Source organism: Mustela lutreola, chromosome 1 (assembly GCF_030435805.1).
Source record: "Mustela lutreola isolate mMusLut2 chromosome 1, mMusLut2.pri, whole genome shotgun sequence".
Taxonomy (NCBI): domain Eukaryota; kingdom Metazoa; phylum Chordata; class Mammalia; order Carnivora; family Mustelidae; genus Mustela; species Mustela lutreola.
The window spans coordinates 119195856-119220015 of NC_081290.1; the positions used below are offsets into that span (position 1 = coordinate 119195856).

Genomic DNA, 24160 nt, shown 5'->3' on the forward strand with positions numbered 1-24160 from the left:
AATAAAGCTTTGCTTGACCTTCACCTTGTATCAGTCTCGCTCCTTTGATCACAGACCCTAACACCATAAAAAGAGATTCTGATACATGCTGAAACATGGATGAATTTTGATGACATTATGCTAAGTGAAATAAGCCAGATACAAAAGGACAAATAGGGGGCGCCTGGGGGGCTCAGTGGGTTAAAACCTCTGCCTTCAGCTCAGGTCATGATCTCAGGGTCCTGGGATCCAGTTCTGCATCGGGCTCTCTGCTCAGCGGGGAGCCTGTCTCCCCCCCCACCCTCTGCCTACTTGTGATCTCTGTCAAATAAATAAATAAAATCTTAAAAAAAAAAAAAAAGGACAAATAGTGTCCTTTCACTTATATGAAATTGGCAACTTCAAACTTCATAGAAAGTAGATTAGACATTACCCAGGGGTTGGGGCAGTTGGGGGGAGTCATGGTCATAAATAGAGACTTATAATTTAATGGTTACAGAGTTTCTGTTTGGGGTGATAAAAAAAATTTTTTTTGGAAAAAAAAAGTTTTGGAGATGGATAGTGGTGATGACTGCACAATATTGTGAATGCAATTAATGCCACGAAATTGTATGTATATATATATATATATATCATAAAATTTTCTATTTTAACTATTCTTAAGTATACAATATATTTTATTAAGTATACTATATATATTTTATTGTGGTTAAAAATATTTATATAGATTAACCATAATTTTTAAAAAATGAGATAATAATACCTACCTCTCTGGGCTCCTGTTAAGAATAAATGATATTAGGTACCCAAAACCTTTGGATTATAGTTGGTATTCATTTTTTTTTTTTAAGATTTTTATTTATTTATTTGACAGACAGAGATCACAAGTAGGCAGAGAGGCAGGCAGAGAGAGAAGGAAGCAGGCTCCCTGCTGAGCAGAGAGCCCGATGCGGGCCTCGATCCCAGGACCCTGAGATCATGACCTGAGCCCAAGGCAGAGGCTTTAACCCACTGAGCCACCGAGGCGCCCGGTATTCATTTTTTTAAAAGATTTTATTTATTTGAGAGAGAGAGTGGGCGTGAGCGGAGGTGGGAGGGGTGAAGGGGTGGGGGAAGGGGATGGAGGAGCAGAGGGAAAGGGAGAAGCCGACTCCCCACTGAGCAGGGACTCCCCCACTGAGCAGGGACTCCAGGATCATGACCTCAGCCAAAGGCAGACACTTAACCAACTGAGCCACCGGGGTGCCCCTATAGTTGGTGTTCAGTAAACACTGGTTTCTTTCTCCCCTCTAATCACCCATAGATTTTTACTTTTAAATCAGTGGTTTTCAAACTTTGGCAAGCAACAGAATTACCTGGTGATTTTGCTAAAGCATAGACTGCTGAGCCCAACCCCACAGTTTCTCATTTAGGGGTGGAGTTCAAGAATTTGCATCTGGGGCACCTGGGTGTCTCATTCGGTTAATTGGCTGCCTTCAGCTCAGGTCATGGTCTCAGGATCCTGGGATCGAGCCCCATGTTGGGCTCCCTGCTTGGCAGGAGCCTGTATCTTCCTTTACCTCTGCCTGCTGCTCCCCCTGCTTATGCTTTCTCTCTCTGGCAAATTAATTAATTAATTAATCTTAAAAAACAAAGGAATTTACATCTAGCAAATTCCATGTGATGCTGCTGCTCTGGTGTAGGGCCCACACTTTGAGAACCATGGTTCTATACAATACTTGAATGGAAATGGCTTGGTGAGAGGTATCCGAAATCACTATATGGAAAGAAAAACCTGTGTTTTAATATAGTCTTCCAAAGGCATTAGTGCTCTGCTCCATGTTATACCTCTGCCTCCAATGAACTTGTAATAAATCAGGAATTTTTTTTTTTTAAGTAATTCCTATGTCCAGCGTGGGGCTTGAACTCAAGACCTTGAGATCAAGAGTCACATACTCTACAAACTGAGCTAGCCGGCCATTCCATGAGTCATAAAACTCTCCACCGTTTTTATTTAATGCTAAAATAAAATCCGGAAAAAGATGTGTAACCGTGACTTCTGAAGTTCCCTTCAGCTTCCTGATCTGAGCCCTCGTGTTCCCTCTAGCTCAATCACAAGAAAGCTTTTATTCTCCCCACCTGGCTGGAAACTTAGGACAATGAGGGGCTCCCTATTGGCACTTATACACCATTTCTTCTACTCTCCAAAATCCCAGCTTCTCTGAAGTAATCATCTTCCAATGTCCTTGTCACTGCCCTTCAACACTGAAAATTTTAGTACCTTGCTGTCTCCCTTAGCACTGCCATGCTTGTTGTCTTTCTTCCTGTAACTCTTGGCAACTACAGAACTAATAAACATGATTTATTTCCCACCAGATCGCTCAAGTCTTGATCTCATCTCCATACTTCTCCTCTGCTCCGCCTCAACTATCTGTGTCCTGGACCAGGGTTTCAAGATGGATGTTATTGACATTTTGGGTCAGATAATTATTTGTTGTGGGGGTCTTGTGCATTGTAGGATGTTTAGCAGCTGTTGTGGCCTCTGTCCACCAGATGCTGGTGGCAGCCACCCCAACACACCTGCCCTTTTCCAGTTACTTCAACCTAAAACATCTCCAGGAGTTGCCCAATGTTTCCCGGGCAAAACCATTCCTAGTTGATAACCATTGCCGTAGATCTAGGTAATACCCCACGCTTTATAATCATCATTAACTGTTTTACCTTCTAAAATTTCTATTAGAAACATTCTCAGGGGTGCTTGGGTGGCCTTCGGCTCAGGCCATGATCTCAGGGTCCTGGGATCGAGCCTGGCATTGGCGGGTTGTGGTTGGTGGGGGAGGTCCCTTCTCAGCAGGGAGTCTGCTTTGCCCTCTCCCACCCCCACTCATACTCTTTCTCACCTCCCCCCCACCAAATAAATAAATAAAATCTTTAAAAAAGAAAAGAAACATTCTTTTCTTTGGTTATGAGACACCTTTTCTGATTCCCTTAAGGTAAAACTTCCAATCCAACATTCTTTAGTGCTGGAATGAATTAAGACTTTGGGGGGCTGTTTGGAACAGAATGAGTATTTTATATTCAAGAAGGACATGAATATTCTGGGGGGGGGGAGAATGTTATGAACTGAATGTGTTCCCCCCCAAATTCATATGTTGAAATTCTAATCCCCAGTGCGACGGTATAAAGAGGTGGGGACTTTGGGAGGTGACTAGGTCTCATGAATGGGATTAGTGCCCTTATAAGAGACCCCAGAGAGCTCTCTTGCCCTTTCTGCCATGTGAAGACACAGCAAGAAGACAGCCATCTGTCAGTAAGGAAGCATGTCCTGACCAAACACTGACTATGCTGGCCTCTCCATCCTGGACTTCCCAGACTCCAGCACTGTGAGAAATACATCTCTGCTGTTCAAAAGCCTCCAAGTCTATAGTGTTTTGTTAGCAGGCAGAGCAGACTAAGACACTTACTTTAGAGCAGAACCCACTCCAACATTCTTCAAGGCCATCAGGACCGCCAATCCAGTGACCCTATTGTTTGTTCATTACTCATCACCTCCTCATTCTTACCCAGCTTAGAGTCCATGGTCAGCACTATAGTAAGTCCCTTGCAAATACTTCCTACTCATTCACTGTCCTATTGAACTTACCTAACAAAATTCCATCTGTGTTTAAAAAGCAAGTCTGGGATACTCCAAATTTGAACCCAAGCAAAACTGAATCTAATCCATTCACTGGAGAGATTCACCCAATGGTGCTGACTGATTTGACTTGCAGTCCTACTATCATAAATGGGCACCCAACACTATTTAGTGATTTCCCACAACATTTGCTTCTCACTCTCTGAGACAACTACTGTACACCCTCCTTTTATTCCCAAACCTGTTAACACTTCTCCTGTCTCACTCACTCCCAGATGAGGGCCTTACCCTCTTTGTCACTGTGAAAACCGAAGCCATCAGGCACCTTTCCACCATCACCTCACACTCATTTCCACCGTGCCTTATTAGAGCAAAATAAATATTTCTGCTCAAGCCCCTCCATTCCACACAGATGCAATCCCGCCTCAGCTTCCATGCTCAGTGCAGAGTCTGCTTGAGATTCTCTCTCTCCCTCTCCTTCTCCTCTCCTATTGTGGGACATTGCTTCTGCAGATATTCATTCTTTCTCATGTACCATCATTTTCTCCCCCTGAACAGGATCATTCTCAAAAATCATCTCATTTTACTTGACCTCTCAGCAGTATGTGACAGGATTAGCCACTTCCTCCTTCTGGAAATACATTCTTCTCTTATCTTGATGAGCCTCCCTCTTTTTTCCTCCCTCAGAATCTGGCCCTTCTCAATTTCTCTTCTCGCACCTCTTCACTGCTGGGCTTCTAAATGGAGAAGTCTTTCAGGACTGGATTCTGTCCTCCTTCTCCACTTATTTTTACTCTCTCTCTCAAGGTGACCTTTCATCCAGACCCTGGCTTTAAATACTGTCTGTACTTTGATGACTACCATCATCCTCCCCGAGCTCTAGATTTGGACATGCAGTTAAGGCTCCAGATCCCCTCCCCAAGGATATTCACACTGATCCCAACTCACCTACCTGCCTCCATCTCATACAACTCTTCACCCTTTCCTACTATGTTCTGCCCTTCCGGCCCTCTCTCAGTCCCTCACACATGCTAAACTTATCCTTGCCACAGGGCCTCTCTATGTGTGCTTACCTGAACACTGTTTTTTTTTTTTTTTTTTTTCAAGATTTGCTTACTTATTTTAGAGAGAGAGTATGAGCAGGGGAAGGGCGGAGGGAGAGAGAGGAGAGAAGCAGACTCCCCATTGAGTGTAGAGCTTGTGAAAGGGCTCGATCTCACAACCCTGAGATCATGACCTGAACCAAAATCAACAGTCAGATGCTCAAACAACGGAGCCACCTAGGCGCCCCTGGAATATTCTTTCTTTGGATCTAAGCACGGCTGAGGTCTCTGAGACCTCACTTCCCAGCCTCTGAGATGTCTTTCCTGACTGACATTTCTTTTCTTTAAAAAAAAAAATATATATATATTCCGTTATCTTAGAGAAGGAGAGTGCATGTGAGTGGGGCGAGAGACAGAGGAAGAGAATCTTCAAGCGGATTCCATGCTGAGAGGGGAGCCCAACATGTGGTTTGATCCCATGACCCACGAGATCATGACCTGAACCAAAACCACGAGTCAGATGCTTAACCGACTGAACTACTCGGGTGCCTCCTGACTGACATTTCCAAAGAAGTCCACTCCATCAATCTCCCATGGTTCACTTTGTTTGCTTCAGACAATTGATCGCTCTTTAATACAATCTTGTTATTTTGCATTTACATATTTATCACCTGTCCTGTAGAATCCAAATGCCAAGAATGAGACCAGCCTTTTCTGTACTACTCACTTTTGTCCCCAGCACCAAGAGCAGAGTCTGAGACATAGGAGGCAACTGCCGACTAGACAGCTGTGACAGAGCAACCAAGTACAATCTCCTCACTCTCCCCTGCAGCACAGAAACCTTTGCCTCTGATCACTTTCTGTCCCAGAGAACATGGCAAGAGTCTGTATGGATGTCAAGTTTAAAACATTCCTAAAAATAGAAAAAAGTATAAATTCGGGCCACCTGGGTGGCTCAGTCAGTTCAGCATCTGACTCCTGATTTCGGCTCAGGTCATGATCTCAGAGTCCTGAGATGGAGCCCCACCTCAGCTTCCATTCTCAGTGCAGAGTCTGCTTGAGATTCTCTCTCTCCCTCTCCTTCTGCCCCCCTCCCCAACTCGTGTGCACTCTATCTCTCTAAGAAAGGAAAGAAAGAAGGAAGGAAGGGAGGGAGAGAGAGAGGGAGGGGAAGAGAGGGAAAGTGGGGAAGAAAGAAAGAAAGAAAATTACAAATTAGGAAGTTAACTACGTACTGGCAGACCTCAGAGATATTGACGGTCTGGTTCCAAACCACCACAATAAAGCCAGTATTGCAATAAAGTAAGTCAAATAAATTTTTTGGTTTCCTGGTGCATATAAAAGTCATATTTACACAATACTATAGTCTATCAAGTGTGCAATAGCATCATCTGTAAACAATGTGTGTATCTTGATTCTAAAAATACTTTATTGCTGGGGCACCTGGGTGGCTCAGTGGGTTAAAGCCTCTGCCTTCGGCTTGGGTCATGATCCCAGAGTTCTGGGATCGAGCCCCAAGTCGGGCTCTTTGCTCGGCAGGGAGCCTGCTTCCCTCTCTATCTCTGCCTGTCTCTCTGCCTACTTGTGATCTCTGTCAAATAAATAAATAAAATCTTAAAAAAAATACTTTATTGCTAAAAACTGCTAGTCTAAGCTCTCAGTGAGTCTTGAGAGTCTGAGTGTTTCTGCTGATGACAGTTGTAATCTTGTCTTGAGGATGCTGGTCAGGGTTAAGGTTGCTGAAGGCTGGGGTGGCTGTGGCAATTTCTTAAAATAAGACAACATGAAAATTTGCCACATCAATGGGCACTTCCTTTTACAATCTCTCTGTACTATGCTATGCTGTTCAAAATTACTTTACCCACAGCTGAACTTCTTTCAAAACTGGAGTCAGTGCTCTCCAACTCTGCTGCTGCTCTGTAAACAAAGTTTATACAATATTCTAGGTCCTTTATTGTCATTTCAACAGTCTTCATAGTACCTTCACAGGTAGATTCCATCTCAAGAAGGTACTTTCTTTGTTCACCCATAAGAAGCAACTCCTCATCCATTCAAGTTTTATCATGAGATTGCAGCAATCCAGTCACATCTTCAGGCTCCACTTCTCATTCTAGTTCTCTTAAAATTTCTGCCACATCTGCAGTTATTTCCCCCATGGAGGTCTTGAACTCCTCAAAATCATCTATGAGGGCTGGAATCCCCTTTTCCAAACTCCTGTTCATGTTGACACTTTAACCTCTTCCCATGGGTCACAGATGTTCTTAATGGCATCGAGAATGGTGAATCCTTCCCAGAAGGTTTTCAACTGACTTAGCCCAGAGCCGTTAGAGGAATGATTATTTATGGCAGCTATAGCCTTAGGAAATGTATTTCTTAAATACTAAAACTTGCAAGTCAAAATGACTCCTTGATCAATGGGCTGCAGAATGGACATTGCATTAACAGGCATGAAAGCAACACTCATCTCGTTATACGTCTCCATCAGAGCTCTTGAGTGACCAGCTGCACGGTCAATGAACAATAACATTTTGAATGGAAACTTTTTTTTTTAGCAGATCTCAACAGGGGGCTTAAAATATTCTGTACACCATCTTATAAACAGGTGCTGTCATCCAGGTTTCTTTTTACATTTACAGAGCACAAGCAGAGCAGATTTAGCATCATTCTTATTCTTAAGGACCCTAGGATTTTCAGGATGGTAAGTGGACACTGGTTCAGCTTAAAGTCCTCAGCTGCTTTAGCCCCTAACAAGATAGTCAGACTGTCTATTGAAACACTGAAGCCACACACTGACTTCTTCTTGCTAGCTATGAAAGTCCTACATGGCATCTTCTTTTAATAGAAGGCTGTTTCATCTACATTAAAAAGTTCTTGTTTAGGGGGCTCCTGGGTGGCTCAGTGGGTTAAAACCTCTGCCTTCGGATCAGGTCATGATCCCTGCATCGAGCTCTCTGCTTGGCAGGGAGCCTGCTTCCACCTCTCTCTCTCTGCCTGCCTCTCTGCCTGTCAAGTAAATGAGTAAAATCTTTAAAAAAAAAAGTTCTTGTTTAGGGTAGCCACCTTCATTAATAATCATAGCTACATTTTTTTGTTCTTTTTAAGATTTTATTTAGTAGGTCACCTGGGTGGTTCAGTTGTTAAAGCGTCTGCCTTTGGCTCAGGTCATGATCCCAGAGTCCTGGGATTGAGCCCCACATCTGGCTCCCTGCTCAACAGGAAGCCTGCTTTTCCCTCTCCCACTCCCCCTGCTGTGTTCTCCCTCTTGCTGTATCTCTCTCTGACAAATAAAATAAATAAAATCTTAAAAAAATGTATTTCTGAGATTTTTATTTATGAGAGAGACAGAGAGAAAGGGAGAGAGAAAGGGAGGGCATGCGAGTGGGGGAAGGGGCAAAGGGAGAGAGAGAATCTCAAGCAGACTCAAAGTTGAGCTCAATCTCACAATCCTGAGATCATGACTGGGGCTGAAATCAAGAGTTGCATGCTTACCTGACTGAGCCACCCAGGTGCCCCCATCTTAGCTAGACCCTGTGGATAACTCACTGCAGCTTCTCCATCAGCACTTGCCGCCTCACCTTGCACTTTGATATTATGGAGATGGCTTCCTTCCTTAACCTCATGAACCAACCTCTGCTAGCTTCCAACTTCTCTTCTGCAGCTTCGTTACCTCTCTCAGACATCACTGAATTTTTTTTTTTTTTTTTAAGATTTTATTTATTTATTTGACACAGAGAGATAGAGCACACAAGCAGGGGCAGCTGCAGGCAGAAGGAAAGGGAGAAGCAGGCTCCCCACTGAGCAGGGAGCTCAACGTGGGGCCCAATCCCAGGACCCCCGGGATCATGATCTGAGCCAAAGGCAGATGCTCAACTGGCTGAGCCATCCAGGTACCCCTTCATAGAACTAAAGAGAATTAGGGTCTTGCCTGGATCAGACTTTGGTTTTAAGGGAATATTTGATCTTCTATCCAGATCACTAAAACTTTCTCCATATTAGGCTGTTTGGCTTTCTCATCATTTGTGTGCTCTTTAAAAAAAAAAGAAATCTAGATGGAAAGAAATGATTTTTATTTTTGTTTTTGTTTATTTTTTTTAAGAATTTTTTTTTAAAGATTGCATTTATTTATTTGACAGACAGAGATCATAAGTAGGCAGAGAGGCAGGCAGAGAGAGAGAGTGGGAAGCAGGATCCCTGCTGAGCAGAGAGCCCCACACAGGGTTCAATCCCAGATCATGACCTGAGCCGAAGGCAGGGGCCTAACACACTGAGCCACCCAGGTGCCCCTTTAAGAATATTTTTAAAAGGGGTACGTGGGTGGCTCAGTTAGTTAAGCATCTGCTTTCGGCTCAAGTCAAGATCCCAGGGCCCTGGGATCAAGTACTGTATGGGCTCCTTGCTCAACAGGGAGCCTGCCTCTCTGCCTGCTGTCCCCTGGCGTGTGCACTCCCTACCCCACCTCTGAAAAACAAATAAATAAAAATCTTTAAAAATATATATTTTAAAAATAAACAGAAAGTATAATAAATACCTGACAAGTTGTCACAAAATTGGCATGTGTTCCAGCAAAAATATGTTTGACTTCAAAATCCACAAGGTCTAGAAGAAAATGCAGATCCATGTTTATTGTTTTTAGAAGTAGAAAAATAAATCTTTTGTTACAATCTTAAAACTGCTCTAAAAAAAGTCTTAAAAAATTTTTTTTTATTAACATGCAATGTATTATTTGTTTCAGGAGTACAGGTCTGCGAATCATCAGTCTTACACAATTCACACACTCACCATGGCACATACCCTCTCCAATATCCATCACCCAGCCACCCCATCCCTCCTTCCCCCGCCCCTCCAGCAACCCTCAGTTTGTTTCCTGAGATGAAGAGTCTCTTAAGGTTTGTCTCCTCTAGTTTCGTCTTGTTTCATTTTTCCTTCCCTTCCCCTATGATCCTCTGTCTTTTTTCTCACATTCCTCAAATCAGTGAGATCATATGATAACTGTCCCTCTCTGTTGACTTATTTTGCTTAGCATAATACCCTCTAGTTCCATTCATGTCATTGCAAATGGCAAGATTTCATTTCTTAAAAAATACTCTTAAAAAAACCCCAATATATTGGGGTGCCTGGGTGGCTCAGTCAGTTAAGCATCTGACTCTTAATTTTAACTCAGGTCATGTTCTCAGGGTCATGGGACTGAGCCCCACAGTGGGCTCTGTGCTAGCATGGAGTCTGCCTGTCCCTCTCCCTCTGCTTTCCCCCTACCCCTGGCCCCATGTTCTTGTGCATGCTCTCTCTCTCTCTAAAATAAATAAAATCCTTAAAACAAAATCTGATATATTACTCACCTAAATTTACTTATTTATTGACAATTTATATTCTTCTAGATGAATTTGGACTATAAGCACCATGAAAAGATTAATTTTGATCAGGTTCTATGTTGTATATTCTTAAAATTTAATTTTAATTTAATTTTTCAGGCACTTGCATAATGAAATCAGGGTGATGTGCTTTAGATGGGGGCTTTTTTGTTTGTTTGTTTGTTTGTTTGTATTTGATTTGATTTTAAGCAATCTCTACACCCCAGCATGGGGCTCAAACTCACAACCCTGAGATCAAGAGTCACATGCTCTACCCACTGAGCCAGCCAGGTACACCTAGAAGAGGTTCGATTAAATATATAAAAGTGCTTCTGATAATCCATTGACTTGGGATCTTTTTGTATTACCCTAATCTTTAGAAAAAAATTACTAAATACTCCAGGAATCACTGCATAAGAAAAAATGCATATTGTACAGATTAAAAATAACAGTACAAAAAGAACCACAGATCTATGTACTTCTGTGAAAAGAAGATAAGTAATTTTTCTCCTCCAGTGGCATCAATTAAAACAAAATCATAAATGAGTAGGACCACCAGTACCATCAGCAGAAATCAGGCAGGTAAAGTTTTCTGTCGGAGCCTCTGGATGAGTTGGGCTGCTTTTGCAACATGGTCCACAACCAAAAGACACTACCTTTCCAGTGGTGTAGACATATGCAAGTGTATGGTAACTGCAAGAGACAGAATGTAATGAAGACTAAGGGACTCACACTTTTTGAGAAAGATGATGTCTCCTAACACAAAGTGACAGATTTATCTTATACTGAGTACCTGGATAACCTTATCATAATGTCAAGGTGAGAAGGTATCAAGTGATGTGACTAAACAAATGGTAGGTGAATATTAACTTATTACTAACCTTAAAGATAGAATATTATTGGGACGCCTGGGTGGCTCAGTTGCTTAAGCGGCTGCCTTCAGCTCATGTCATGATCCCAGTACCCTGGGATCGAGTCCCACATCGGGCTCCTTGCTCGGCCGGGAGGCTGCTTCTCCCTCTGCCTCTGCCTGCCACTCTGTCTGCCTGTGCTTGCTCTCTCCCTCTCTCTCTCTGACAAATTAAAAAAAAAAAAAAGATAGAATATTATTGATGGGTCTTTACTATAGCTTCTACCATTTCTGTTTTTTTGTTTCTTATTTGTCCAAGTGAGAGAGAGCACAAGTCCCTGCTGAGTCAGGGAGCCCGATATGGGGATCAATATATCCCAGGACAATATATCCCAGGCTCAGGAGATCGCAAGACACCGGGATCATGACCTGATCCGAAGGCAGATGGTTAACAACTGAGCCACCCAAGTGCCCCACCACTATTTTTACTTTTAACTTTCTTCCCAACCCCCAGCACCTATAAGGTGGTCTATACACAGAAGTCTTCCAATAAATTCTTATTAAACAAATGAAATTCCTAGAATAAATTAGACAAAAATAGAAAACTCAAACTGTATTTGAAAGAAATAAATTTTCAGAAAGGAAAATGATCTATAAAAAGAGTAGTCACATATTTGGGGTTTTAAGGTTTGATAACATGGCTGGGGAGTCATTTTTTTGGATGAGTAGCAAAGCTTACTGAACCATAGAGGGAGGGGACCCAAAAGGGGTACCCTGAGGAATCATTTCTAAGTAACAAAATGTAACACTTTCTACTCAGGCTAAAAGCAAACAAACAAAAACTAGTCCATTACCTTCCACAATCTATCTGTGAAACTAGGCCATCAATTCCTTCCACGAGCTGTGGCCCTTCCTTCTCAGCAGTAGGGCTGTATCCCAGCTGTCCATAGCTATTGCCTCCAAATGTGAACACTTTCCCAGTCTGTTTGAAAAAGAAGGAATCGGACTAATTTCAGATTTTATTTATTTATTTTTAAAGATATTATTTATTTATTTGACAGACAGAGATCACAAGTAGGCAGAGAGGCAGGCAGAGAGAGAGAGAGGTGGAAGCAGGCTCCCTGCCAAGCAGAGAGCCCGATGCCGGGCTCGATCCCAGGGCTCCAGGATCATGACCTGAGCTGAAGGCAGAGGCTTTAACTCACTGAGCCACCCAGGTGCCCCTAATTTCAGATTTTAAAAAGTAACTAAAAACTTGGAGATTAAGTATTATCAAAGAATTGTATGAGAGCACTATATGAAATATAAGCTCTATAATAAAGGGGAGGGGTCTTCTATTTATTATTTCTAATAGTAAATGTAAGTTGCTCCAGCTTTGGGGCCAGAGGTTTCAGAGGTAGAGGTCAGTGCTTCATTTATTTTTTATTTTTATTTATTTTTTTTTAAAAAGGTTTTATTTATTCATTTGAGAGGGGGGTGGGCACAAGCAGAGAGAGCAGCAGAGGGAGAAGCAGACTCCCCGGTGAGCAGGGAGCCTGATGTGGGGCTCCATCCCAGGACCCTGGGATCGTGACCTGAGCTGAACAACTGAAGCACCCAGCTGCCCCTATTCATTTAGTTTTTAAATAAACATTTCAATCACACAAATAGTTTTCTATTTGTCTATTCCTTGTGGCTATAGACAGAATTCATCCCATTGGAATATACTATTTGGCCAGTAAGAGGAGGAGGCAAACATTTACAAAGCAGGCTGGTAATCGTGCCAAGCAAGAAATGGAACAAAGTAGGTTCTAGTCTGTAATCTGGGTTCTTAAAAGCTGTAAAAATTAGTTTGTCTAATTTGCAATAATTCCATCTGTGGAACTATAAAATGAATGAATAACTGCTAAAAGGATTAGCTCCTATATTAATCATTTAAAAAAATTTTTAAGATTTTATTTTTAAGCATTTTCTACACCCAATGTGGGGATCGAATTTATAGCCCCAAGATCAAAAGTTGCACGCTCTACCAACTGAACCACTCAGGCACCCCATTAATGTAATTAATGTAATTTAGTGGATATCTAAAAATATTTCCTAAAGCTGAAATTAGCTTCTGTTATACGATCTTGAAAATGTCATGGATTACATTTGATTAATTTTACCTTTTTAGATGTTTGTGCATTGAATGGTTACGTTGAGATATTGATACACAGATTGCTTTCAATAACAGGACATGCACCTTGGAGTAACATTTCTCAGGAATTTAAAAAAAAAATAGCAAAACATTTTAGATTACCTGGGTAAGCACGGCAGTGTGTTCATAACCACAGCTGATGTAAACCACACCTAGATTCTCCAGCGCATCAACTGAACAAGGCTTGGAGCTTTGCACCACTGAAAGAAAGCAGAATCTCTAGAGGCTAAGACTCAGATTTCATAAACTGTCACATCTATTAATATTTTCATCATCTTATAATTCATTAACATAATCTTTTAAATGAGCACTCAGGAGTATTATAGAACAGAGGGAAGGCCCTGCCTTGGAAAAGAAAGAAAAACATCCCTTCAGCATCTATTTCTGAAAACGATGTAATCTTCTGGAACACCTCAGCTTATTCTCCTAGAAAGCTAAGTTTTAAGACCTTCATTCCCAATAATATTGCCATTATGTTATATTTGTTTCTGTCACCTAGTAGGTGTTCTGTAAATATGCAATAATAATTAAGAAAAGAAGAGGACTTACTTCATGTTGACAGAGTCAAACGAAATGAGATTAAGTCCTGGCTGAGCATATATTAACTGAATATAAAGAACTGAACAGAGGGACAGGGTTCGTGGGGAAGACTTCGCCGTGAGTTTGTTTAAGGGCTTTCGGTTGTTTGTCCTGCCAGCATCTTCTAATCCAGTGGTTCACAAGCCTGACTGCACATTGGTATAACTTGCAGACTCTTTAATAATGACCAATGCCTGACTTCCATCCCCAGACCTTCTGATTTACTTGGTATGGCATCTAACTTGGGTGCTGGGATTTTTTAAATGACTTCCATCCCCAGACCTTCTGATTTACTTGGTATGGCATCTAACTTGGGTGCTGGGATTTTTTAAATGCTCTTACAGTAGACAAAATAAGGTCTTCAAAGATGTCCGTGTTCTTTCCCAGAGGTTGTGGCTATGTTAGATTACACGACAAAGAGGAGCTAATGAAAATGGAATTAAAGTTGTAATCTATTGACCTTAAAATAAGGAGGTTAGCTTGGATTATCTGGGTGGGCCCAATGTAATCACCAGGGTCCTTTATCTGAAGAAGAGGGAATGCAGAAAAATCACGGTGAGAGTGTTGTGACCCGAGGAAGATTTCACCAGCCATTGCTGGCTTTGAAAAAGCGGGGCTATGAGTCAAGGAATGGAGGTGGGTGCTAGAAGGGGTAAAGACGAAAAAATGGTGCAACACCCCTATGCATCCCCTACCCGGCTGTCCGGAAGCCTCCAGAAAGGAACTCAGCCCTGCTGACACCTTGATTTTAGCCCTGTGAGACCTGAATCAAACTTCTGACCACCAGAACTGTAAGATAATACATTTGTGTTGTTTGAAACCACAAGTTTGTGGTAATACATTACAGTGGCCATCACAAATCAAGATGGCTCCCCAGGGGATTCTCATGTATCACAAAGTTTGGGAATCACTGCTCTCATCCTAGAGAGCTGGTTCTACAACTGGAAAGAAAGACTGATTTACCACAGGAAGACTATCTCGTTACCTGGGACGTTCTTCTTGCGCAGGGCCAGCTGCCCTTCACTGTTGCTTCCCCAGCCAAACGAAGCCCCTGAGAGAGACAGGGCGAAGCTGTGCGCCCCACCTGCAGCCACCTGAGTGAGGGGGATGCCGTCCAGGAACTGCACCCTCTGCGGGCTGGCTTGGGAGGGGCACTCCTTCCCCAGGCCCAGCTGCCCGTGGCTGTTACTTCCCCAGGCAAACAGCCGGCCATCTACAAAGAGAAAGCAGAGAAATTGAGAACTGCCAACACACTGAAATACCAAATTCAAGTAGAAACTGCCACCCTTATTCTACAAGTCTTTAATAACTACAACAGGGATAAAGGAGGTTAGAGTATTCTCACTAAGAGCAACGAGGATGGTCAAGAACACCTTCAAAAGCCCCTTCCAACAATACCTACTCCTCTTCTCCCTCCAGTTGAGAACAACTCTGTTCCTTCAGCTGCTCAGACCAGAAATTTTGAAATCATCCTCGACTCCCTTCTTTCTTTTACACCCTTCACCGTAGCAAATCCTAAAGTCTCTACCTTTAAAGTGTGTCGAAACTGACCACTTTTCACCTCTCCACGGTTAACTACCTTAGCCACCAAGACTCTGTTACATTTCTCCCGGATGTTTACAACAGCCCCTTGCTAGGCTCCCCGTGTCCATATTTGTCTCTTTTCCAAAGCAGCCAGAGTGCTCTTAAAAAAAAAAAAAAAAAAAGATAGAACCCTTCAGGAATTTGCTATCTTGCTCAATTAAAGGCTAATTCTCACCACAGCTTACAAGCCCTGGGTAACAGTGTTCCCTAAGACACATCTCAGACCTTTATCTCTCCCTTGCACAGACCTTTCCAGAGACCCTGCTGTTTCTGAACATACTGCTGAGTCTGTTGCTACCTCATTGCCTTTGCATCTAGATCATACCTCTGGATCATGGCCTTAGCATCACGTCTTCCTCCGTCCCTTCTTTTGGTCTCTGGTCATGGTGTAAGTGATAGTCTCCCTAACATCATTTATAAAAGAGAAAGATTCCTTCCCTCCACTCCAGTACCTTCTCCCATCCCCTTACCTGGCCTCACTTTCCTTCCTACCCTTATCGCTGTTATATGACATAATTATTTGTCTATATGTGTAAGGTTCACCTCCCCTACACACCGTCCAGCATATAAGCTCCATGAAAGCACAGTCTTAGGTGTGTTCACAGCTGTATCCTCTTTGCTGGAGACATAGGCACTTAAAAAATACTTGTGGAATGACTCTATGGAAGAAAAAGACCATCAACATTTTACGTTGAATTTGACCAAAGATGGATAACTTACATGAGGTAAAAAAAAAAAAAAATCAAATCTTCTAATGCTTCATTGTTTACCCGGAAAAATGCTAATAAAGCTCAGATTTTTATATTATTATATCTAATTTTTCTTTTTTAACTCTTCTAAAGTTATTTCTACCACTGAAAAGCATTTCTGGGGCACTTGGTGGTTCAGAGGGTTAAGCATCTGCCTTTGGCTCAGGTCATGATCCCAGGGTTTGGGATCCCAAGCCCCGTGTCAGGCCCCGTGTCAGGCTCTGTGTCAGGCCCTCTGCTTGGCGGGGAGCCTGCTTCTCCCTCTCCTACTGCTCCCTTGCTTGTGCTCTCTTACCCGTCAAATAAATAAAATCTTAAAAAAGAAAGAAAGAAAGAATTTCTGAGGGCCCACTGCACAATGTCAAACTCATATGAAGGTCTATGAGAACTCACAGTTCACCACAGCAAATGTACTGGGTACATGGGTTCCACACAGCCCTCAGTCCAGACCAGTATAAAGGCAAATCAATACCCTGGGGAAACACTTCAAGCTGTTTCAATAATGAAGAAGAAGGAAAGGAAGGAAGAAAGAAAGACTAATCCTTCTTGTACCCCTGCTATCGGCCATTGGTGGTACAGGATATATTGTGTTCCTTCTTTCACTGAATCTTCTAAACGCCCCATATGATAGGCATCAGTTCTCCTACAGATGAGAAAGATCAAACCTCTGGAAATGGTAGGAATGAATTCTCCAAGAGCCACAGGATTATGCTGTGGGTTCATGGCCTTCATGGTACCATGGTTAACTGCTTAGGGTTGAGAAGTAAACAGATACAGGTTCAAATTCCACTCCTATTTCTTAGTGTGTGACTTGAGGCAAATCACAAAAAGTCTCTGAGTCCAATTTCCCATTTCTACAATGAGGGTACCAATGATGCGCAGCATCTGTGTTTGTTAAGTGATTTCATGAGATTCCAGACATAAAGCATCTCCCATAGTAGCTGGCGCACAGAAGGCAACCAGGCAATGTCTGGAGCCCCTGTGGTGCAGCTGCCATTATGCATATGACATCACCTGGGGCATATGCAAATGTCACATGTCTCTGGAAGACACTCACAATACGCCACCCCAAAATACGCCATTCTGACATAAGGATTATTGTGAGCTGAAGGCAACTGAGAATCCACAAATGTGGGAAAAGTTCTCTGCCCTCCTCTTATCCACCCAAGTGCAAGGTATATATTTCCCATTTGAAGGTGTCCTCTTCTCCTGCACCCAGGATGGGGCAGGGACCCATCACCAGAGATGGACAGTCTGCCTTAACATGAGTCCTCACAAATAACCCTAAATAAAATAACTCTTATCTTCTATTAGTTTCTCCCATGTATACCTCCCATGTATTTCCCTACAATCGGTCATCCTGCAAAGCCCAAGTCCTTCCCTCATTAAAATGGTTCATAAGCCCCTAAGTCTAAACACTTCTTGAGTTTCACTTCTTTTCTGTAAACTTCCATGCACTAAAATAATAAAACTGGTATGTCTTTTCTCTTGTCAATCTATCTTTTGTCACTTAAATGTGCAGACTCCCAGGTACTGAACCAAAGAGGATAGGAGAGGGCACCTGGGTGACTCAGTGGGTTAAAGCCTCTGCCTTCGGCTCAGGTCGTGATCCCAGGGTCATGGGATTGAGCCCCGCATCGGGCTCTCTGCTCAGCGGGGAGCCTACTTCCTCCTCTCTCTCTCTGCCTGCCTCTCTGCCTACTTGTGCTGCCAAATAAATAAATAAATAAATAATCTTCTTTAAAAAAAAAAAAAAAAAGAGGATGGATAGGAGAAAAGTTTTTCTTCTGCAATACTTTCTATTGGAACCTTTTAACTGACGCTGGACAAAGGATGGGGCTACTAGTAGAAAAACATGTGAAGTCATAATTTTAATATCTTGACTCTTCTTTCTTTGATCTAAGTAAAAAAGACAAATAGACCTTAGTCTACCTGAGTTTGCTGGTGTATATAACCATTCAGCATACAGGGCAAAGTTCCAGCTAAAACTACTACTAAATTCTGTGACAGTCAGATCAGGTCATGTGAACCGAGATGACCCTTTATGGCATTTATATGAATTAGGCACTACTTAGAGTATAGCATGAACAAAGAGAATAGGGGAAAAAATGAAGAACAATACAGCTTATGAAATCTAAAGAGTTAATAAAACTTCTAGGGGTGCCTGAGTGGCTCAGTGGGTTAAGTCACTGCGTTCCAGTCGGGTCATAGTTTCAGGGTCCTGGGATCAAGCCCCACACTGGGCTCTTTGCTCAGCAGGGAACCTGCTTCCCCCTCTGTCTCTGCCTGTCTCTCTGCCTACTTGTGATCTCTGTCAAATAAATAAATAAAATCTTAAAAAAAAAAAAAACCAACAAACTTCTAAATGCATTAAAATGAGCCCCAGTACATTAAAAATCAACAGGCATCATTCATATTCAAAAAAATTACTTTGTGGGGCATCTGGGTGGCTCAGTCACTAAGCATTAAGCTTCTGCCTTTGGCTCAGGTCATGATCCCAGAGTCCTGGGATCCAGACTCAAATCAGGCTCCCTGCTAGGCAGGAAGCCTGCTTCTCCCCCTCCAACTCCCCCTACTTGTGTTCCCTCTCTCACTGTGTCTCTCTCTGTCAAATAAATAAAATCTTTAAAAAAAAATTACTTTGCAATGACACTTAGAAGATCCAAAAACCCTTTTATTTTTTTTTACCTTCTGATAATGCCAGGGAGTGGTGGTGTCCACAGGAAACTTGTATAATTTTTATATCAGTCAGAGTTTTTATCTTCCTGTAAGAAAAATGATACAAAATTTATTAATCTTTCTTTAGAGTGGCTCACCAAATGAATTACAGATATTAAAACAATCCCAGGTAAGATATTTGGTTTAGGGAAATAACTTTCTCTTCCTTTCTTTTCTTTTTAAACTGGGCTATTTTAATGTTTTTTACAATAGGATAAATGGGTCTCTGGATGACGGCAGATATGTAATTCCAAACTCGGCAGTATTCAAAAACACCACAGTAATGGCAATTTTCCTGACTGGCATGTAATCGTCAGTAATTATAAGGAGTTATTTGTCTGAAACAGCTGTCACACTAACAAGTTTGCATTTACACATCAATCATTTTCAGGATTTTTGGTAACCTGGGCATATTTTCCCCAGAAATAACTTTATTTTCTTATTTTTTCTGTTGTACCCTAATTCCAAAGTCCTCAAACTATTTTAAACATGACATCAGCACATATAAAGGTACAGAGCAGGGACTTCTGGGTGTCTCAGCTGGTTAAGTGACTGCCTTCGGCTTAGGTCATGATCCTGGAGTCCTGGGATAGAGTCCCACATCCAGCCCTGCATTGGGTTCCCTACTTGACAGGGAGTCTGCTTCTCCCTCTGACCCTCTCACTTCTCATGCTCTCTCTCTCTCTCTCTCTCTCAAATAAATAAATAAATAAATAAATAAATTTAATCTTGGGGGAAAAAAGGTACAAGCAGAGTCCAAACAGTTGTGATATAGAAGTGATATTTATTAGATTTTAAATGCAGTATATAATGTGCTAACTTTTATTCTGTACTTATTGGCTTAAAAGAAAAGTTTCTTCATGCACATATGACACAGGGCTTTAGAATTTATAGAACACTGTTATTTATATCACTTGATTTAAACCCTATGCAATAAAGAAATCATTAGGTTGAATCCTACTAAATTGCCATTTTTGTGGATCAAAAACATAACTATCTGCAATTTCATATGGCTGAACCTAACAGAACTCAGAGCTCTGGTTTGGTCTAGGGAATCACGTTATAGATATCATGTTGTAGAACTAGACTCAAAACCTTCGTCTTTTCATTCCAAGTTCAATGCTTGTCCCCCAAAGCCATACACTTTCTTATACAGTTAAAAACCAGAGAAGTAACAAAAAGTAACTTCCAAGTATTAAAAATTATACTTTTAAAAATTCTTTAACAGGGCACCTGGATGGCTCAGTGGGTTAAGCCTCTGCCTTGGGTCAGGTCATGATCTCAGGGTCCTGGGATGGAGCCCCTGCATCAGTCTCTCTACTCAGCAGGGAGCTTTGCTTCCCCCTCTCTCTCTGCCTGCCTCTCTGCCTACTTGTGATCTATGTCTGTCAAATAAATAAATACAATCTTTCACCAAAAAGAAAAAAAAATTCTTAAACATATAATTCATGAACACACAATTCAGACTGCTTGTCGTATCATTTGTCCTAGAAAGGTGTTTGTGAGGAAATGATTCTCCCCCAATCTTACTACACAAAATATTAGGATCCAGTGGCTTAAGACAGAACAAAAAGGTCATGTTGGGAGGAAAACTCTTCCTCTTCCAGATTGGATCCAGTCCAAAGAAAACGGGGGGACATGCAAATTAACTGACAATAGACAGATTAACAGGAGAAAAAAACAAGGCTTATTTACATGTACACAGGGGAGCTCCCAGTAATGGAAAATCTGTGGAATCACTTAAAATATATCAACAGCCAAAGGAAGGGATTTAGGACTTCAGTAGGAGAGTATGGAAGGTTCCATAGGTTTTTTTAATCTTGATTGGGCAATCTGTCTTCACAGCAACTGAAATCAAAAGAAACTCGCTCCAAGCTATTAACAGCAGTTTTTTTTTCAAGGAGATCCTGCTTTAGTCAGAAAGGAAGTTCAGATAAGGTTTCTTTCTGTATCTTCTGTGTAATGCTTTTACTTTAAAATAATACTTATTTTATTGATATTTTATGTTTACTTTATATATTTTATTTATTTATTTATTTATTTATTTATTTATTTATTTATTTGCTGGGAGGGTCCCCCCAGTTATTTCCAATACATAAGATGTAGATCAAAGGGTCACAGGTTCTCATTTCAAATGCCCTGCCCTCCTCCTTCATAGGACTCTAATTAAGCAAGAGTTGGTTTTGGAGGTTTTTTCCTGCCTCTCTCTCACTATACTATAATCACTGAGGCTAGGGACTGTGTTTGTCATAGTCATCTTTGTACCGGGACATCTTGCATAGTGCCTCGCCCATGAAACTGAAAAATAACAGATGAATGAATGACTGAATGGAAATACTTACCTAGGTATAAGATTTATTTCCTTAAATTCTCCAATTCCCAGCTGCCCTTCAGAACCAGCCCCCCATGCAAAGACCCTTCCTTTGTAACAGACTGCAAGAGAGTGTTCCTTTCCACAGCTCACGAGATCAACACGTAGAGTTTCCAATGCCGGTATTCGTTCTTCAGGAACAAAAACAAAACAAAACACCTCAGAAGATTATTAATTTAACAAGAAGTTTAAGACAACAAGTTTACTTTCTTCAAAAAGAAGGGTCACTCAGATTTCTCATCCTTTCCAATGGACTTTTAAATCAAGACCTGATAATCACACTTAAGATGTGAAGGAAAAAAGCTCAATGTATGTTACACTGTCTGTGTGGGAATATGGTTGCCATTCAAAAGGATGAGTTTTATGGAGGAGGGGAACTTGTAGGGACTATGAGGCTTGGCCTAAGATTTCTCTATGATGATGGTAGTAAAACAAAGGGAGACAGAGAACAGATGTCTCTTCCAACTTCCCAGCCCTGAACAGTGAGAATAGTGAGTCCCTTCTCAGGAAGAAGTGAGCAGGGAGCCTTCCCCATGAATGTGAGAGGCAGAAGCCAGATCCTCTCACAAAGAGGAATGCAGTAATACGCCCTTAATGGGTCAAAGGTGCCCACAAATGAAAACCTGGTCATTACAGCATGATTCTTATAAGTTAATCTAAACTGCTTTCCCAAAGTGTTTGTCTCTGAATTATAAGAGGTTTCGAGTTAAGTATATCACTACTAGAAAAGTTTTTGTTAATACTTCAGTTTTCTTTTTTTAAAACTTTGTGATCCTATCCTTTTCAATGATTTATTTTCAAACTATGGGATAATAAATATCCCAAAGAGTCACACACTCATGAAGGTAGAGACTAGTACTACATTCCTGGGGAACAATTAGGCATCAGGTATCATGTTGCCTCTCATCTTCACCTAAAGAATCAGGTTATGCCACCCCGAAATATACCACTTTGACAGAATGATGATTTTGTGCTGAAGGCAACTGAAACTCAACAGATGCAGGAAGAGTTCTCTGCCCTCCCTCTAGACACCTAAAAGTAGGGCATAAATTTCCCTTGTAAAGGTATCCTTCCTTTCCTACACCAGAAAGAGAAGAGGAACTCTTACCACCGGAGCTGGCACTAGTCTCCCCCATTTTTTTTTTTTTAAGATTTTATTTATTTATTTGACAGAGAGAAATCACAAGTAGATGGAGAGGCAGGCAGAGAGAGAGAGAGGGAAGCAGACTCCCTGCTGAGCAGAGAGCCCGATGCGGGCCTCGATTCCAGGACCCCGAGATCATGACCTGAGCCGAAGGCAGCAGCTTAACCCACTGAGCCACCCAGGCGCCCTAGTCTCCCCCATTTATTTCCAGTCATTTCCCCACAACGAATTATCTTTTGAAGCTCAAACTCCCTTTTCTTTGCTAAAATGCAATATAAGTCCTTGAATTTAACCACTTTTGAGTTTCCTTTTTTTTCTGTGAACTCCTGTGCACGTAAAATATTAATAAAATTGTATATATTTTTCCTTAATCTTTGTCTACTTAGTTTGCAGGCCTTCAGAAAAAGAACAGGGTAGAGGAGAAGTTTTTCCTCCCAGACACAATGCTTGGTATTTATTTTGAGTAAGTAGTCATAAATTTGGTCAAATAATGGCAATCATTATTTATAGCAGTCCCTAATGAGGAGAAAACCTAATGTCCATCAAAGAAGAAGAATTAACTTGTATTGTCAAAGCCTGGATGTTTTGCAACAACTTAAAATGTGTTTTCAAAAAATACATAATAAAAAAGCAGTATGGTCATGATATCATGTTTCATAAGAGCGTAGTTTATAGAGCTGTATAGGTACCGCGTATACAAACTATATAATGACATGCTTTTATAAAAGTAACTACAGAATAGAGCAAAAAAGCAAATACATCAAAATATTATAGTTGTCTTTGGGTAGTGGAATTATAGGCAATTTCTTTCCCTGTGTTTCTATAATAATTAGTAATGGTAAACATGCTATTATACTTTTTTTTTTTTTTTAATTTTATTAAAAGATGCCCTGGGGTATTTCTGAGTTAGGGATGTCTCACCCAGAAACCACGTTTGGAAGTTCCCTCCAGTCCGGAGAGACTTGCCCTGGCAGGGATTGGTCTAGAAAGGCTCCGTGGGAGGGACCACGCTGTCCCGTTAGGTTCCGCTCTCAGTTACGCTTTTAAGAGGAACTGGAAACCGAAACAAAGCGCGGTTCTGGAAAACGAAACTAACGAAGTTGGGCGCAGGCAGCGTAGAGCATCGTTTGGTCGTCTCGTGGGGCCCAGAGACACGGGACTCCCAGCACCCCCACTACCTGGCCCCCCGCCCCGCACCTTTGCCCGGCACTCACTTGGCTGCTCCTGGCGCTGCACGTCCCTCCGCCCCAGCTGGCCGTGGCTGTTGTCCCCGTAAGAGTGCAGTTCGCCGTTGCTCAGCAGCAGCAGGGAGTGGCGCTCCCCGGAGGCCGCCTGTCGCAGCTCCGCACCGCCACGGCCAGCCGGCCTCCGGCGCAGAGGTCCTGGGCGGTTGGTGTTCCAGCAGAGGTACATCGCGCTCCCGCACGCCGCGCCTACGCCTACGCGCTCTCAGAGGCTAGTGACGGCTGAGTGCTGGTTTGCGGAAACCGGAAAGCCAGGTGGACCGGCCCGACTTAACCTAGAGGCCAACTCCCACCACAACGCCCCCGCCCTGGCACCCTTAGTCATCCTGACGTCCCGGCCAATGGCTTTGGGAGCTCAAACGTTAGCACCCAGTGCTGAGGAGCGCTGAGGGATTCCAGAGGAAGACTCCTGCGTTCTCTTACATACTAGCTAAGCAGCTCCCGAGCTGTGTGACTTGGGGCTAGTTTCCTAACGAAGCTGTGCCACATCGATGACACGTGGACAGTAAATCTACCTTTAGGGTAATTCAACAGGTAATGCATAATGCTAGAATAATGCTTGGAGTGCTTAGAGTGCTTAGCAAAAGCATCTGAGTGCCTACCCTTTTTTCCTAGGCTGTTTTGGGCAGTGGAAAAGCAAAGTCCTCTTGGGACTAACACTGTCCTATTTATAAAGGGGTAAGTACTTAGTATAATGTCAAGTGGCAACAGTACAGTAAAGTAATAGAGGGTGGGGGCAAAAGGAACTTTGGGGTTTTAAAA

The 24160-nt window shown here is 42.1% G+C and overlaps 1 protein-coding gene across 7 annotated transcripts in view; it reads right to left on the reverse strand.

The window, feature by feature from the left end:
• The window catches only part of HERC6 (HECT and RLD domain containing E3 ubiquitin protein ligase family member 6), a 62408-nt gene extending 38565 nt beyond the window's left edge, over positions 1–23843 (reverse strand). For 2 of the 7 annotated variants that reach the window (XM_059173108.1, XM_059173100.1), the window contains exons 1-8: positions 23369–23837; positions 20982–21141; positions 18610–18686; positions 14574–14801; positions 13112–13209; positions 11688–11815; positions 10546–10676; positions 9164–9231 (exon numbers count right to left, since the gene is read on the reverse strand). In XM_059173108.1, the coding sequence (XP_059029091.1) occupies positions 9164–9231; positions 10546–10676; positions 11688–11815; positions 13112–13209; positions 14574–14801; positions 18610–18686; positions 20982–21141; positions 23369–23567 (1089 nt within the window). In that variant the 5' untranslated portion in view covers positions 23568–23837. Of the gene's footprint in view, positions 1–9163; positions 9232–10545; positions 10677–11687; positions 11816–13111; positions 13210–14573; positions 14802–18609; positions 18687–20981; positions 21142–23368 lie in introns of all 7 variants that reach the window. The other 5 variants (XM_059173138.1, XM_059173128.1, XM_059173090.1 and 2 more) reach the window with 4 other exon arrangements.
• Positions 23844–24160: the final 317 nt, after the last annotated feature.